The 19,009-nt window shown below is 38.4% G+C and overlaps 1 protein-coding gene across 3 annotated transcripts in view; it reads right to left on the bottom strand.

Annotated features, from left to right (window-relative positions):
• The window catches only part of LOC120523702 (glutamate-rich protein 6-like), a 168,580-nt gene that overhangs the window by 36,629 nt on the left and 112,942 nt on the right, over positions 1 to 19,009 (bottom strand). For all 3 annotated transcript variants that reach the window (XM_039745265.1, XM_039745266.1, XM_039745267.1), the window contains exons 9-11: positions 7,071 to 7,153; positions 5,696 to 5,851; positions 2,399 to 2,627 (exon numbers count right to left, since the gene is read on the bottom strand). In XM_039745265.1, the coding sequence (XP_039601199.1) occupies positions 2,399 to 2,627; positions 5,696 to 5,851; positions 7,071 to 7,153 (468 nt within the window). The remainder of the gene's footprint in view (positions 1 to 2,398; positions 2,628 to 5,695; positions 5,852 to 7,070; positions 7,154 to 19,009) is intronic.

Genomic DNA, 19,009 nt, shown 5'->3' with positions numbered 1-19,009 from the left:
AACACATGATACTGGACCTTTAAAGTGAGCGTTATCAACTTGGGACTCTCACAAATAACATTAACTGTTGAAGACAGCTAATATAGTAAATGTAAAACTAATTTGCTTTCTCTTGCAATATGTGTACCTTCAGTATCTTTCCTCGGTATTCTAGTGTGTCTGGACCTCTCAAGCATGTTGTCATAAAGCCTGCTTCTCAGATTTTGTAATTTTGAGGTGCCTTGCTGACCTCCTATCCACTTTTATACATATTTGACATATGTGAGGAAACCATTGTGAGAAAATCTGCACAGTAACAGAGGAATATCCAGACTCCACTTGGATGGAGACTGGACAAGGATTTGTGAAGCAGATAATATAACACTGTATTGATATTCTATGCTCATCCATCTTCCGAGCCCACTTTATCCAGAGCAGGGACTTAGAGCAGCTGGAGCCTATCCTAGCAAGCAACAGGTGCAAGGCAGGAACAATCCCTGAATGAAGTACCAGCTCATTGTGGGATGAACACACATACACACACGGGGGGCTAAGTTATTGTAGCAACACAACATCCACCTAACCTGCATGTCTTTGAATTGTGGGAAGAATCCTGAGCACTGGAGGAGACCCACTTGAACTCAGACAGAACATGCAAATCCACACAAAATGTACTCAGGACACGATCTCTGGTCTCCTTACTGTGAGGCAGCAGTACTATCACTGCACCACTGTGCCACCCTAATAAGAAACCATAATCTAAACACTTTGAAAGATTATGTAACACAATAAATTAGAGCGTTAATAGTAAGAAACTTTCAAAAATTATTATTTTGAATGTTGTTTGCCTAAATGCATACTAAATGAGCAGTGGCATCTTTGCATGAAGGGCAAGTCGACACTGACATTATCCTCCAGTAGATGGTGCTGCTGTGCAGAAACTGACCATGTAGTTTACTTGCCTTAATAATGTGACATCAAATGAGTAATCATAATCAAGTTATTCTGATTTTCCATGACAGATTCAATGCAATTACTTCTCTACAAACTTCTTTCTTTTTGGAGTATGTGAAATATTCTTTTTGCCTGGCACTGTTAGCCTGATACTGGGTTGCTCAGGCAAGCCTTTGGACCCTGCAGTGTTTTAATCATACCTTTGCTTAGGTGTGCGCATGTGCAGCTTGAACCTTTTAGTTCTGCCTTAGAACTTAAAGATGAGAGCCATTTTAAGTAAGAAATTGATTTGGTTGTTTTGTTATGCAGTTTAAAGGGTGTGTGATCTTGTACCTCCTGCTGTTGAGTAGTTGTCATCTTTATCTTGAATCCTGTTGATTACTTAGGTACAATAGTACTTTCCCCATTAAATAAAAAATGGCTTTCATCAATATTAATTAGCATTTGTGTTTTCAGTATTGAGTATTTGATGATGAGGTATCTTTTAATACTGTCCTTTTATGGTTGGTTATACTATATATCAAAATAATGTTTTATTTTCTGTGTTTTTTAACGGAATTATCTGCCTGACATTGTATCATCACTTGTGGTGGCATTGTGAAACAGAGTGCCTCTCCTCGTGTGAGATTTACTGGAGGCTGCCTTCTTTCTCATCCTCAGTCCACCATCACTGCTGCCACTTCAGTCTTTCCATAGCTCCTTCTATGCAGCTTCAATGATGTTTTGTCATGCCACTCACCTGGGGTCTGAGGCAACACCATATGCACCCTGTGAACCAATTCAAGTCAGGGTCTTCCTGAGACTTCTCGCCAGACAGGTACCCAGGCTGATTCATTTAAGCACAGGAGCGGGTCTCGTGAGTGCTGCATTTTAAGTGCTTGACCACCTCCCCGACTCTGTTTCAAACACGCACACCATCATCTACATGAGCTTTTCATGATGGCTGTGCCATTAGTGGTGGTCGGTAGACACCTTTGTAGTGCATCTCTCTCTACACTGTGTGGCCCCATTTTAATTTATATGCCAAAAACGCCAATAACCATGGACTGGGATTGTTGCTATTTTTTGTGCAAAATCTTATTGTTTTCTGATTATTATAAAGAAGCTAAAAAAATAAGACCAGGTTGTGTGGTAGTGCTTTTGTGTTCTTGGAGTTTTGGGCTGTGCTTTCTGTATTGTTACCACCTACGTGGAGGTCGCATGCCCTTCCTATGTACTTGTGGATTTTCTCATTGCACTGATTTCCAGAAACACAGATATTAGGGAAAATTGAATTTCTAAAGTGGTCTGGCATGTGTGATCACACACTGTGTTGGATTGGGGCTCGACCTGGGGTTGGTTCCTCTCTTGTGCCAAATACTCATAATAAATAAAGTAGGTTCAAACATTGGACAGTTACATAATATAACCTTATAGAACTCAGCTGTATAGAAAGTTAGCATTATTAAAGAAAAAATATTCTTACCCTTAACTTGGAGCCCATGTTGAACCTCACACGGTTTCTTTTATGGGTGAATGTTACGTAGACTTCCTCTTGAGAGAGGATACGAATTCCAGTTTGTGAGTTTAGGCCCAGGCAAATTGGTTGAATTGGAGGAGCATGAATGTGCCCGTTGTGGAAATGCCATGCCCATCTCTTTTTCAGTGTTCCTTTTTCATCATAATGACACCCACCAAAGCCATCCAGATTCACCCTGCAAAAGTAAAATGCATTTTTTTTTGTCATTTTTAGTGGTACAATTTACAGATCTTATTATATTTTATGTAATGGAACAGTGAAAATGAATGCTTTTAAAACCAGGCAATTTCTGTAAAATGTGTACATACATTGTCTGGCAAATGTTACAACTTTACTGAAAGAAATAGAATACTTATATAATACTACTTAGGCTGCAAAATGTGGCATGTTTGCATAAGTTCAGTAAATAGCAGATGCTTTTTGCATCACTGCCATAAATCCAAAACACTAATCAGTTTTAGCTCAGTGATGAAAACAGTGAGAGTGCATATAATTTTAATTTAAGAGCCACTTATCTAGCATAGAAGAAGTAAGTGGTATAATGTGGGATGACTGAATTTATCTTTTTTTTTTTGGGAAAAGAAAGTTTAAAGTCTTGCTGATTAACCATTCTAAAGACTTAATTCTTTCAACTGCTGTATACTTTAGAATTACAAAACAACATAACGCTTTCAATCCTTTTCATCCAATTTAGGGTTTTAGTTTGCTACATGCAGCTTTAGCCTCAAGGCAGGAAACAGCTTTGCACAGGCCACCACAGGTCCCTTCACAATCATACAGTGACAGTTAACCACACACACGCATGGCTTTGGGGGAGAAACTCTCAGACTTTAGCCCAAAGGAAAAAAACTTGGTGTCTCATTTAAAATGCCAGAAAATGCACGAGTGAGAATCCACTTTATTCCCTTCTGTGACGCATTACATAACACACGAGGAGAGATCAGAATTTATCTTCATGCTCACAGTAGTTGTACATTGAGATATTTCAGTTAAGTCCATCCTATATTATACACATCATGTTTTCTGTTCAGTGCTTCAGCGTGTTTCAAATTTCTTTGTGTGTGCCTTTATTTTTTTCTCTCTTGCTGCAGTGTAAGTACTTTAAGTTTGATTTCAACCAAAAAAGCTCTGGATAATGGTTTATTTTCAGTCATAAAACAAAACATTGCTGGCAGGGTTTAATAGCTATCTGGCTGTAAACCATGAAAATACATTTGATTCATGGAAAGAAGTTCTGAAATAATACAAACAGAAACATCTTTTTATTTTTAAAATAACACAGAATAAAATGACCTGTATGTGGAATTTGCTTTTGATGAAATGGTATTGCTTAATCAAATGACTTATTGTACACACTACTTTTGTATAACTGGGCTTTGTAGATAAAGTGAACAGAAATGATACCTAGCACATTAAGTTTCAGATTAACATACTTTACATGATCAATTTTTTCTTACTAAATATACCTAAACAATTATTGCTAGAAATACATAACATTAGTGTACAATACAGTACGTACACTTAACAGCCACTTTATTTGGTATATCTTGCTAGTACCGGGTTGGACCCCCTTTTCTGTTCAAAACTACTGTAATTTTTCATAGCATAGATTCTGCAAGGTGCTGGAAACATTCCTCAGGGATTTTGGTCCATATTGACATGATAGTGTCATGCAGTTATTGCAGATTTGTCAGCTGCACATTCATGATCTGAATCTCCTGTTCCACCACATCCCAAAAGTGTTCTGTTGAATTGAGATCTGATGACTGTGAAGGCCATCTGAGTACAGTGAACTCATCGTCATGTTCCAGAAACCAGTGTGAGATAATTTGTGCCTTGTGAAATGGTGAATTATCCTGCTAGGAGCAGCCATGATAAGTTGGGTGCACTACGCTTATAAAGGGATGAACATGGTCAGCAGCAATGTTCAGGTAGGCTGTGGCATTTAAGCAATGCTTAATTGGTACTAAGGGGCCCAAAGTGTACCAAGAAAATATCCCACTCACCATTACACCACCACCACAAGCCTGAACTTTTGATATAAGGCAAGATGGATTCATGCTTTCATGTTGTTGATAATACCAAATTCCACCACCACCACCCTCCGAATGTCACAGCAGAAATCAAGACTCACCAGACCAGGCAACGTTACTTCCAATCTTTAATTGTACAATTCTGGTGAATTTTAGCCTCCATTTCCTGTTCTTAGCTAATAGAAGTGGCACCCGGTGTCGTCTCCTGCTGCTGAAGTCCATGAGTGATTATTTGAGTTACTGTTGCCTTCCTATCAGCTCAAACCAGTCTGGCCATTCTCCTCAGTCTTCTGGCATCAACAAGGCATTTTCACCCAGAGAACTGCCGCTCACTGGATATTTTCCTTTTTCAGACCATTCTCTGTGAGCCCCAGAGATGGTTGTGCGTGAAAATCCCAGTAGCTCAGCAGTTTCTACAATACCCAGACCCCAGCCTATCTTGCACGAATAACCATGCCATGTTCAAAGTCACTTAAATTACCTTTCTTCACCATTCTGATGCTCAGTTTGAACCTAAGCAGGTCGTCTTCACAATGTCTACATGCCTAAATGCATTTAGTTGTTGCCATGTGATTGGCTGATTAGATAATTCTGTTAATAAGCAGTTGAACTGGTGTATCTAATAAAGTGGCCAGTGAGCGTGTGGAGGAAGGCAGCTTTTTTAGGGCACTGCCTCCCCCAAGACGCTAGAGGACAGTGCCCCTGGTTTACAGCGGTGCCCCCAGATTCCCACAGGGCACCATGGGACTTGGAGTTCTGTATCTCAGCCGTGTTGGGTGCTGCCAGGGGGTGCTGTGAATATATAGGAGCCACAGTCGGGAGGAGGGAGACGAACCTTGACCATGCTACAATGAATTGATCAGCGTGTGTCTCCCTGAGACAGAGAGGTGTGGATAACCCATTGAATCCCATTGATGATGGGGACCAGGGCTTCCAAAATCATAAAACTTTTATTTTCAGTCATTTAGTGCATTTTCTGTGTGTGTTTACGGGCACAAACACTTGTAGCAAAATGCCTTGACTTGTAATGTGTTTCACCTCAAATGTACATTTGCCTGTTGTCATGGCTGTAAGTTCCAAAATTCAGTTTTTACTCCATGTTTTCATCCATCTTCAATATAACATTACAAATTTGTGAAAATGCTATTCAATCCATTCTTCATTCAGTCAACTTGTCTTTTTTGTACACTAACAGAACAATGGCACCTACCAGATTGCCCCATTGGGGTAGTAGCATGTTGATCGGCCTTTGGATGTAAAGATGGCTTGAATTTGTGGCCTTATTCCACTGTCTTCCAGAATGAGGTATGTAAAGTCAGCTGGATGCACAAAGGAAATCATGATGGCAATTCTCCCTGTAGGATAGCTGGCATTGTATTAAGGATATGAATTATTTACTTATTACCAATTGTTTCCAAAAGTGTGGTTGACAGGAGGGTTTACATTTTTTTTTTGTTTTGCCAGAGTACTAAAGATTGCTGTGTAGTCAGCTTTAGAAATAGCTTTTCAATTATCCCACTCTTGTTTAAAACGACATTATGTTCACTTTCATTTTTTTGATTAGTCAGCAGTAGAGGCAGTCATTAACATATGGTGAACTCATGGACATTTTTGTACTTCTCTGCCTTAAATCTTGGTGTCCTTCACAATGTTTCAGTAGCTTTAAAGTGACTTCCTTTAGAAATTTGATTTTCCATTTGTGTGTTGTCTAAAAAGTCAGAAATAATATTTATATTACTTCCACTGCCTCATAATCATTATATCCAGCTTTTAATGACCTAATGATTCTATTAAAATCATTCTTGGTCTTCATTTTTTTTTTTTTTGACTGAAATTCCTCTCCTGACTGAAGATCCAAAAAGATCCCTCTTTGTATCTGTGCTTCATTTCAGTGTGGTACAGGCCAGTTACTGCACACAGGCAGAGGCCATTCAGTCCCTCCAGTTACAGTAACTGTATACTGCGGCATTTTGTTTACATAAAATCATTTGGCTTTATCAATGCAAAGATAGTATTTTCATGCATGGTTAAGATGTTTACCTATGTTTTTTGTTAACATCCCAACTTGTTTCACTGATCATAATTCAGACTGCACTGTAAGTTGTGAATAATACTTGTCTAAAAGAAGTCAGTCAACATACTGCTTTGCATACTTTTGCAAAGAACTCTACAGTATATTGTATATCCACACTAATGAAGCTGCCTTGTGTACAAGGCAATATGTTGAGTATACTCATAGTATAAATTTGCCAAATTACTTGTATATTTTTATTGAAGTGGTAAGCAGTAGTACTGCACGTATTTCTGGGTCCAGTTAATGGCAATAACTTTTACTGCATGTCAGTTTTATTCTTTCACAGGTAAACATTTAAACTTCAATTTAGCTTGCCTGTTTTGCTTTTAAATATTGTAAGGTACAGTAGACCCAAAATTTTGAGAAGTCACTTTTGAAATCTTCTCTTAGTTTTGTTTTTGGTCAGTGTAATGCAGCTTCATTTATTAAGCATGTTTCCTTAGAAGAAATGAAGAATGCAGATCAGTATTAAAATATAAACAGGAATAACCAGAAGCATTCAGAAGGATACAAAACTTGGCCTGAGCCATCTTTAAAAATGGTAAGGAAGGTCTTTCCATTTGGATAATACTTCCTAATAACTTCATGATATCTCTGTGAAGAAAAGAAATAACAACATTTAATGTTAATGCAGTCAACAGTCTAGAATAAAACTTAAATGGAAAAAAGTAAATTCTCTATATTCTTAGCATGATAAAACAGTTAAGATGTTATTGAAGTTTTTGTATATTTTTCTCAGAAGCAGGGATATAAATCCTGTAAAAGTTTAAAATGGCTTTTTCACCTAAGTGCTTTGCACTGCTTCTCAGTAAGGAGATCATGGGTTGGCATCCTAGGTCCTCCCTTTTTGGAGAGTACTTTGAGTAGTGAGAAAAGCGCTATATAAATGTAAAGGATTATTATTAGTAGTAGTAGTATTGTTAGTTAGCTAGGGTATCCAGTAAAATAAACAGTGTTAAGATAGCAAAGTTCAAGCAGTTTGAAACTTTGCTAAATTCCAAGAAAGGTTAACAACATCTGTGTCATAACAAGAATGGCGGATGATAGGCACTGTAACACAGTGGTTATTGCTGATCATCATATCAGTCCAGTGCCATGACTTTGAATCCCACGCCTGCTTGTTACCCGTGTCAAGTCTACACATTCTCCCCATGTCAGAGTTAGCTCCCATATCCCCAAAGATGTGTGGAGTGGCGTAGTTGGTGATTCCACGCAAGCCTTGTGTGAATTTGAGTTTGTGTGTCAGAGGGAGCCCATGATGGACTGGTGCCCTGTCCAGTGCTGCTTACTGCTTTGTGCCCAAAATTATGAGACAGGCCGTGGCTCCCCGTGAATAGGAACTAAGCAGGTTTGAGGCTCTTGTGTTATGTTGAGATGATCAAGGACGTATATCTTTGCCCAGATAATCCAAATTTCCTGCTTATCCATAAATTTGAAAATATGAAACCAATGGCCTTAGACTTTCTTTTCTAGTTATCTACTGGCCCAGTGGGCATATTTTTGTATGACTAATTTATTTACCAACATTAAAATAAAAAAATAGCTATATAGCTTATATGTGAAATTAATCTGAAAGGCCACAGAATGAAGTAAAAAAAATAGCTATATAGCTTACAGTATATGTGAAATTAATCTGAAAGGCCACAGAATGAAGTAAATGTACAAAGAAATTAGTAAATAAACTTGTGATTAAGGTAAACAAATTTACTGCATTCATCATAGGTTGCAAATAAATTGAACCAACAAAGAAAATTTGTCTTTCTTCATCCATGAAGAATGTGGGCACAAGCCCTGAAGTATACTGTACATTGTTTATCTGATATTTTTGTATTATTGAAAGCTTTTTGCAGTATACAATGCAGTATTACATCTTTAGCCAAATCTTATATATAAACGTCTTTGCATGGAAATGTGTGCGTCTTTCTGTCTGGTCCAGATGTAGAAGGCTACTGCATGAAGATGAAAGAATTGGCACAGCGGCCCCAAGTTGACGAGCTGGAAGAAGAAAGAACTGCGAGGCTACAGCATGAAGTTGAAAGAAAGAGACTCCATCACCAAAGTGAAACATCCAACGAAAGACAAACTTGCTTAGCCACTAATACACAAGCGAGGGGAGCACATCGGCAAAACGAAACCCCAGAGGAGAGAGGAACTCGCTTAGCCACTGATAGACAAGGAGGGCGAACATGTCCGCAAAACGAAACTGCCGACTCAGCATTTCAATTGTGGGATATGGCCAGCCTTTCATCTCGGCCAATACCCCCAGGCTGCCAGGTGGAGCCATGCAAGCAACATGGAGGTGCCCCGAATTCCAGCAGGGCATCATGGACAACGGAGTTTTTCATCACAGCCCTGCTGGATACCATGGGGACCTCCAGGGGATGCTGCAGGAAGATATAGAGACTTTGGTTTCACCTATAACCCGGAAGTACGTCTTAGTCAAAGCGACAGATGGAATGATGTACTTCCGGGGTGAAGAAAAGGACTTTTTATCTGACCCGGAAGTAATAAGGAATCATGGAGTGAAGGACTGTGGGAACACTTCTGGGTCAGGGAATATAAAAGACTAAGAAAGACACCAGAGCGTCGAGCTGAGCTGGGTGGAAGGGTGGCAATGCGTCTGGGAGTGGTGGAGAGTTTATTGTATTGTGAATTTGATTATTGTGTGAGTATTGTGGAGAGGAGGGTGCATTGTGCAGTAATAAAGTCATCATTTTGGACTTTTACCTGGTGTCTTGGACGTTTGATCGGAGGGTTCAAGGGAGCGATAGCGCTCCCTATCTGTGACACAATTTTTTCAGTAGTTTCTAGGAGCCCAGGATTTTTATAGCACGGGCTTACACAGCTAGTATTATAGAAGAGCAAATCTGCAAGGACAAATGATCATAAATGTAGATATTTGCAGTATACTGAAAAAGTTTTAAGCCCAACACGTTTTTAAATTTTTTTTGGTCCTAAATTTGGAATTTACCCCATGACTCTGAATTAAGTTGGAAAATGAATGAATGAATGGGAAGCTGAAGTTAAAGTTATTCAGGGATTTTGCACTTAGCATACAAATTAAATGAAAAATGTCTAAAAATATTAACTAGCTAAATACCCGTGCTTTGAAGCGGAGGAAGTAGTGTGTTAAAGAAGTTATGAAAAAGAAAAGGAAACATTTTAAAAATAACGTAACATGATTGTCAATGTAATTGTTTTGTGACTGTTACGAGTGTTGTTGTCATCAAGGATTTGATTATCATTATTTCTTATTTCTTATTTCTGTCCCTGACCATCTCATCTTCGTTGTCAACCATTGTAAAGATAACAGGTTTCATTCATCGAAGTGATCACTACCCAAATCGGTACTTGTGAATCTAAGATGTTTAACAGGCATTCCCGGTATTAAGATGTGGATTTGCCTGCGAATATTTAGCGGCAGCGTGTCTATGAACGTAATTTAAACTTAAGCTTTACACCTTGCTTTCCTATTGATATGTCTACAAAGGCTTGTTCAGCGTCAGAGGGATGTTCCTTTCCTACTGCATCAATAAGCAGCTCATCTTCCTCTTTATCTGAGACATCACACACTGCATGCACGGGTTTTCCTTTCCCAGTCCTGCAAAGTCAGTTCACGTGAGCCGCTCGGAGTACATGCATCGAAGGTTCTCAGCTGTGCTTGTGCTATCTCGTGCGATCTTGCGATGTCCACGGCTTTATTTAATGTTAGCTCAGACCCGGCACTTAAAAGTTTCTCTCGCACTTTTGCTGAGTTTGTGCCAAACACTATTCTATCCCTGACCATCTCATCTTCGTTTGCATAAGCACAGTCCTTCACCAGCAATTTTAACTCTGTTACAGCAATTTTAACTCCGTTACAAAGTGATAAAAAGCCTCGTTTATACCCTGCATTTTCTCATTAAACTTGTATCTTGCGAATATCGTATTCGTCGTAGGCATGACAAACGCCAGCGGCAGCGTGTCTGTAAACTTAATTTAAACTTATGGTTTACACTGTGCATTGTTTTCGCAGTAGCTGCACTTATGAATATGCTTGCATGCGTCACTCGCTTCATATTCTTTTGCTGCCTTCTCAATTGTGTAAAGCGTTTTATGTTCAGTGCTCTTTGGAGCTCTTGCTTGTTCTCTGCGTACTGCATTCACAGTCAGTTCATGTGAGCCGTTCGGAGTACATGCATCGAAGGTTCTCAGCTGTGCTTGTGCTCTCTCGTGCGATCTTGCAATGTCCACGGCTTTATTTAGTGTTAGCTCAGACCTGGCACTTAAAAGGTTGTCTTGCATTTTCGCTGAGTTTTTGCCAAACACTAGTCTATCCCTGACCATCTCATCTTCGTTTGCATAAGCACAGTCCTTCACCCACGAATATTTAGCGGCAGCGTGTCTATTGGATTGCTGCTGATGGACGGCCTTATATGGGCAGGCACTCAATTACGTGGGAGGCGTGATGATGGGGGATGCAACTCCGCCTCTCATGGCGACCGAGCTGCAGGCTATGGCCGTATATATGCACATAAGTAGGTTACAGTTATGACCGTTAAGCGTAGAATTTTGAAACGAAACCTGCTTAACTTTTGTTAGTAAGCTGTAAGGAATAAGCCTGCCAAATTTCAGCCTTCTACCTGCACGGGTAGTTGAAGAATTAGTGATGAGTGAATGAGTGAGTCAGTCAGTCAGTCATTCAGTGAGGGCTTTGCCTTTTATTAGTATAGATGTATCCAAAATAAAAAGCAGAAATACTATTCATCCCCTCAAACTATGTACACTACCATGTTTTCATTTAAAAGTAAAAAACACACTAGTGTTTTCACATCACCTACACAAGTATCTTCATCCACACTAAAACAACTAAAAAAGCAAAATGACGTAGCCCTTTGCCTACACTGGGCATGCATGCATCAATGGAAAAGGCAAGGGGAAGTGTCGATGCTGGCTAGACATTCCTTTACTACGCTTTGACCCCAAAGGTCATGCAAAAAGACAATTTACCCTTGGGCATTAATATTGTATATCAAATCAAAAAAAATCAAAAACTTGCATTTTCACATGGAGAACAGCAATGGAGATTACAAACACAATACAATACATTGTTTTGTTTGGACAGAATATGAGATAGAATTGTTATTGAGAGACACAGGAGTGTACAGCAAATAATGATGCTGCGAATACCAGCTGGGAGTCATGACAATTCAAGTGCAGAGCATTATCTGTCAACTTCCAATCAGGGAAGGGCCACATAATAAGCATGAACCAATCGGAGGGTGATTTAAATCACCATTTTCAAAACACCCCATTTTCACCCATCAGCAATTCTCAGCTGTTGTTTTAAAAAATGCACAGCTCCGTACAGGGTTTCCAAAAGTTTCCATTGTTGGGGATTAAAAGCATCAGGGTAGTATGGCCAAAAGGTGAATGTAGAGACTAATGTCTGCAATTTTATACAAAAAACATGGTAGCCTCATTTTACTCAGATTAGGTTACAGTTACAACAGATAAGTTACGGATGTTAGAAATTAGTAAAGTGTGTGCTTTACATTATTACGTGAGGATAAAACGATTTTCTATTTAATCTATTAAAAGCTTTCTAAGCAAACCCCAGACCTGACTTTTTGAATACTGTTCTTGGTTTTAAAGGCATTGAACAACATTCAAGGTGCATTTGGCAAAGAAAGTGTTCTTATTAGTGAGCAGAGGGTTCCTTCTTGTTTCTTGCATGGATCTTTCTTATGGTGGAATAGTGAAGCTTGAGTATGTCTGAGGCCAGAAAAAAAAGCTTGATTTAACTTCTTTGATCCTTTTTGCACTTTAGTAGTGAAAAGATTTTGGCAGGATGGCATAAGAAGATCAACTACTGTCTAAAACTTTTATCATTTGTAAATTGTGGCTGGAACCGTATTCCAGTGGAGTCCCAGAGCCTTAGAAATGCCTTCAGAGACCATTCTAGACTGATAGATTTTTCCCAAAAATGATTGTGGCACGATGCATTTTTAGAATCTGTATACTGACATCTTGACTGTCACATTAAAAGCCAGAGTTAGATTTATACTGCATGGGGCTAAATCAGGTCTGATTGTCAACCAAAATACCCACAGTGCTGATACAGCTAGATGTTTAATTGTGTCAGGGAAGTTAGGCTGAGGCAAGCACCTTTTCTTTGGCCATGAAAGACTGGTGAGACAAGCCAGGTGAAGGTTTGATACTACATATATCAAGTGAGTGCATGGCAACAAAATTAATTATACACCTGGTATTGGGATAATAAAAAACATGTCCACAGCACAGCCCAAGCAATTAAATTAAGATATACATGTACTACATATCAAGGATCCTTCTTTGTAAAGCACCTATCAGCATTAAAAATTCAAAACTGTTGGCAAAAAAACTCCAGCAAAACTAACCTGCTACGTAGATATGTAAGACAGCAATATTATAAATAAGCAGCTCTTATATAGAGGAATCCTATCGTTAGTTTTCTAATTGAAAAAGGTGACCTGTCCTAGAAGAACTGAGCAAGTATCTTATCCATGGCAGAAATGTGAAGCATTTGGAGAGCATGCTGACTTCATAGCACTAAAAGTGCCACAGAAACGAACAACCTCTCCTTTAGAATAAACAATGCAAACCCCCAGCTTTTGTATCATAATCTTGAACGTATGGCAGAATGCAGAATGGAAGGTTAAGGTAGACACGTATTCAAAGGTCCTGAGAATTTTAAAACTAGCAAGACGCTGGATAACACCTATGAATCAGGTTTGTTATTTTAGTGCTTAATTTGCATTCCTATAGCACATTCTGGACTAGCCACACACTACTCCGATTCACAATCAGATTACTGAGTAGTGTTGCAGAGAGCAGGACTTTAGGGATCTTCAGATGTTATTGATGTTTTGAGGTTATTTTGAAGAATCTAAGTAAAACAGGATGGATGAGGTTGTTGAGCTTAATAGCATGTTCTCATCACAATTGTTCTAATGAAATAAAATGAAACCCAATGTAAATTTCATCCTGCTTTCCTGAAATAAATCTGTATTAATTGCATCTCTACACATTTCTTACATATCACCCAGACAGACTGCTATTCAGTCCACACTTAACTGTTAACACCTGGCACACAGACACTTAACTGTTAACACCTGGCACACAGACAGGCACCCTAACATGGCACTTCCCCAAGCCACTTGAGGATGCTCTCTCTAAACGAATGTATGTCTTCGATATATTGTGAGCCATTTATGTTTGTACATTTCTTGGACATTTTTCTTGTGGCCAGAGTAAAACTCTTTTCTTTGTAATGCCCTCTTCCTGTATTTTCTTCCCTTTTCAACCTCATTTATTATCAGTTATCAATATAGTCAAAGGTGCATAGATGGCACCTAATATACATTGAATCCATCAAATAGCCATCAACAAAAAGCCCACCTAGAAAAAGCACCCTCTTAATACATAAAGATTCCCAGTAACATGTAATAATTGTATAAAACGTGCCTAAAATAAATAAAAAGGTGTAAACACTAGAGTGTTGAAATGATCTCATGGTCAATTTACAACAAAGCACAGTAATGTAGTCCCTTGATGATTATAAGAGATGACTTATTTTGTTTTTTAAACACAAAGCACTAGATAGTGCACATGCATTGATGGAGACATAATGAAGATTAATATCAGACATTTCCAGCTACCCAATATTGACCATTTATATGCTGTGAATCCATAGCCATTCTGAACATCCTTTTCAATACAAACTAGTAAGAGCATGAAAACGCAGAAAATACCTATTATGAGAGGGATAGGCATTGGTCTGACTATAAGACCAGTAATTCTCAGACAGGTTTATTGGCTAAAAGTGAAGACATAACTGAATTTTATTTTCTCTTTGTCCTTGCATAGATATTTATGTGTCGTAGGAGATTGCAGTTCTGTGCTCTATGGACTTACTACTGTTAATGCCATTATTCTGGTATAAGGTGTTACCAGAATATGGAGTTCTGGTCTGTTGCTGCATGCCATACAATTCTTGTATTTTGAGAGATGCGTTCACATACATGACCATTTAGTGAGAGTGTTGAACCTTGCTCAGAGTGCGTCTAGTCTCCTCTCCTGTTTGACATTTTCATGGACAGAATATCAATGTGCACTTGAGTTGTGAAGGGTATACAGTTAGAGAACATAAAATTTAAACTTGTGCAGTGTGAATTTGATATTGTCTCCTTGACTTCATCAGACAGTGATCTCTTGTGCATACTGGAATGGCTTGCAGTAGAGTGAGATATGGTTGGGTTAACAATTTGCACTTCCACAGTGTTGTTCTGGGAAAATTGTGGCATGTTACTTTTGGGTATTTGCAATTCTGCTGCCCCAAGCGGAGAAGGTCAAATACCTCAGGGCCCTGTCCATGAGTCAGGGTAGAGGTAATAATCAGATTCCCCAAGAAGTTGGTCCCATGGCAGCAGTTTTTAGATGTGGTAACCAAAACATGATGATGAAAAGAGAGCGTAGTCTTTGGAGAAAGCTTTTAATTTACCAGTTGGTCCATCTCATTATTTTAATTTATGGTAATAAGCTTTGGGAAATAATGTAAAACTTGAGGTCACAATTACCTACGGCTAAACCAGTATTCCTGTGTGGCACTGCTGGGCTCATTCTACATGATAGGATGAGGAGCTCAGAGCAGAACCACTCTGAACTGCTGGAAAAGAGCCAAAAGAAATGGATGACCTCAAAGTTAGGATGCCTCTTGTGTCCTCCCATTTAAGGATTCAGTTTATAATGAGAAATAGTGAAGTGACACCTCTCATAGTGACACCTCTCATAGACGGCCTAGGAATTTTCCAAGAGAAGATGGGGCTATGCCATTCGGCTTGGCACGTTGTGACAGTGACCATCACCGGGAATAATAGATTAAAAGTTTAAGAGAGCTGATGATGCTGAAGATCATTTTCAAATGGTGACCATATTTAGACCCATAAACCATGAAGTGCAGCAGTAGATTACCCAGGTACGTGAGTTAAGTCTTCATGTCTATAAGGAGAGCATTTCACAAGGCAGCCTTGTTTCACTGATAATTACACATGGAGAAGGTCACATAACGTCATAGCTTTTATTGTCCATGCCAGCATGAATTGATGAGTCATAGTGTGGATACATCTTTTGAAAATCCCAACTAAGTTCAAAAATCACAACAGGTTTACTAACTGTCATGCTAGATGACATGAAGATGGAACAGGACCATTATAGTAGTGTGGGAAAAGCATGAAAATAATTTCCATGGAAACTGAAATGTTCTTAATGACTTGCAGGGGACAGAATGGGCATTGTAGTATGTGGTCAGCACAGGCACAGAAACATGAATTATATCTCTCTATTATAAAAAAAAATCCTGGGAGAGAAAGACGGGAAATGAGCCATGATCTTAACGTGAAGATCATGGAAGACACTTAAAAGACCTGCAAGACGAAAAAGGATGGCCACGGACTGTCTCATGGGGACCTTAAACATGAGACTTTGTGCCAAGAGATTGACCCAGGACCGTCTTGAGATGACGTAGAACATGAGATTCTTGCAAGACACGCCCTACTTACAACCAATATCAAATAAGACCACGGGCAGCAAAACACTCAGTCGTGTGAGTGTAAGGATTTGAGCACACACAGATCCAGGGCTCTCAGCACATATAAAGAGTATAAGGACAATACAATATAAATGAAACGTCAACGACTAAGCAAAGAAGAAAGCAGCGTGGAGAAAAGAGTCTCAAAAGAGAGAAAAAAGAGCGAAAAAGAAAAAGAATAATCTAGGTGCAAATTCAGAAGATAAGGAAAGTAATTATCAGCCCAGAACAAGTGGAACTGAAAAAAAAACATCCAATCAGGCCCAGAATTAAAAGACACAGAGTAAAAGACAAAAGTAGAACTTCGTTCACAAATGTTGGCGCTATACACATGCAGAGCAGGTTTGAGATTATGAAAGCAGTGGAATACGAAAGGCTCAAAAAAAAAAAAATGGCGCAATACACATGTGGAGAAAGTTCAAAAATATGAAAGTAGGAAAATTAGAAAGTATAAAGAAAGTAAAGATCGCAGTAGCACAAACAAACTGAAATTACTACTCGAAAAAGGGAAAATAATCACCACGGACCAGGTGTCATTGAAAAAAAAGCAGGACAAAACGAAGTCAGAAATAAAAGACAAAACAGAAAACAAATTAAAACGTCATAAAGAGGTTAAAAAACAAGGGGGCCAAATACTTGCTGAGCAGCTTAGAGATAATGAAAACTGGAATTCAAAAGACTCAAAAAAAAGGTAGGTGCGAAACACATGCAGAGCAAGATACAGAATATGAGAACAGAAAAAAACGACAGTGTGAAAACAAAGAAAGTAAATATCGCATTAGCGCAAAAAAAGAGAAATTATTACTCGGAGAAATAATTATTATATGGACATAGGTGATATGTCAGTAGTATGTAAATATTGTAAGGCTTTGAAGTTTAAGTCAAGAGAATTTCAAAAACGTGGTTTATCTCACATGCATTTACTGGTTACTTTGCAAAAAAATTATTAACTGCTGATGATGTAGATCGTCTTGTCTGTGCTGAAATTCCAAACAGAGAAACCTATCCTGAATTATGGTACAAAGTCATTAAACTCATGTCTCCCTGACCTCATTTAAAAGATTCAGCATATTGGGACTTGAAAGATTTCAAATATTGTTTTTACAGAAGTTCTGAACTAAAAGTGAAACTAATGAAATAGCAACAATTCAAAGAAAAAAACATCTTAAAAGTGTGTATCCGGAAAACCAAACATGGGGGTTGGCGAGAGAAGCCCCCTAGTCATAATAAAAAGCTCACTGAGCTACTTGTGCCTGTGTCCTCTCTCCTGCAAAAACAGAATAAATAAGGAAGGCCTCCGTGAAGGGAGGATGTTTGCAATATTGTATATCAATGGAACACACTTTTGCAAAATACAAAATTAATTCATTGCTCTTTGTGCAGTAGGCCAAATAAATAAATAAAATTGTATGCAAAAGGTTCTTCATAATACAAAGATTTCCTGATAGAGACCCAAGATCTCTGTGGTAATTTAAGCTGTGTTTTGTTGCGTGCACATCCACAGCTTTAATGCTACAACAGACTGCAAATAAAACATTCTGATAAATCAAAGCTTGTGAAAAAGCTGTGTCACTGAGTGTTTAGAGTTTGACGAGAAAAAATACAAGGGAAACGGAAGACACAATCTAATTCACAAGAGTTGTAGAATTTTGCATTTTAACATCATCCATTAATCCTTGTGCCACCAATGTTTCTTGCAGATTTCAAGCTACAAAAAACAATATTTAACAGTAATTTGGGGTGTTTTTTCACTACAAAAAGTATTAAGGAGCATTAGTTATTCATTATTAGTGTCAATCAGGCATGTGGCTATTACTGTTACAGTTCAAAATTGCATGCTGTCAACTCTGTACCATACGTCATAGTTATGGATTTAGAAAAGATTAGGTTTATAACTCCAAACTACTGGGCCTTATTAAAACAGCTCTTGGTGACTTATAAAGGCAGTCCTCAGCAAGTAAGAGTTCTTAAAGTGCAGGCATCTTACTCTTTAAACCGTAAGAGTTTTTAAAAGAGAAAAAAAAGTCTTCACCAAACTGTAATCTTAATCTAGAAAATTTTAAATGATGATAATAGCATTGCCCCTATCAATGTTCCTCCCACATTTAACCAGAACACTAGAAATATGAGGAAACCACCCAATCCACGCCTAGGAAAAGGTTAAGAATGGCATATTTAAATAGTTTGAAGATGTAAAAGGAGGAATAATAGTGAGGTACAGAAAAATACAACTTCATAGGAAACAGTAGCTACAAATCAGTTAAAAACATTGAAAGCTATTAAGAATGTATATAATACACATAAAATAGTAGCTGCTTATGCACGAGATGTGCACTCCGTGGAATACCACCATATTTCCAAGTTGATTGTGTACTTTGCAACAAACCCACAAGTCATTTAAAAGAAAATAATGGTATTTTTATATACCTTATGATGTCTTCTTTCGAAATAATCAATGTTTTTATGTTGTCTGCTTTCTTTCTAAAATGTGGGATTTGCACACATATATGCCAAGGCGAGCAGAGCATTGCAGGGAATCTGCTTTTATCAAATATCCCACCTACAGTGATTGGCTCATTACCACTGGATAGCTGAAGTTCAGGACATTCTAATAGTGCTTTTTCAAAAGATTATTTAGGTGCAAGAGACTACATGCTTCCAAAAGAGGGGACACCTTGTGCCAAACAGTATAATGTTGCAGTGCTATGGGATAAGACACATGGGATAAAACTTGACGCAATGATAGCTGATAGATTGGAGGTGCAAAGGAAAATTGAGGTTGTGTGTCATAAAATTACATGGGGTTATGTATTGTAAAATCCATTTTTTTTGGAGAAAATTTC

Source organism: Polypterus senegalus, chromosome 2 (genome assembly GCF_016835505.1).
Source record: "Polypterus senegalus isolate Bchr_013 chromosome 2, ASM1683550v1, whole genome shotgun sequence".
Classification (NCBI taxonomy): Eukaryota; Metazoa; Chordata; class Cladistia; order Polypteriformes; family Polypteridae; genus Polypterus; species Polypterus senegalus.
This window is presented reverse-complemented; position numbering and strand designations above follow the sequence as displayed.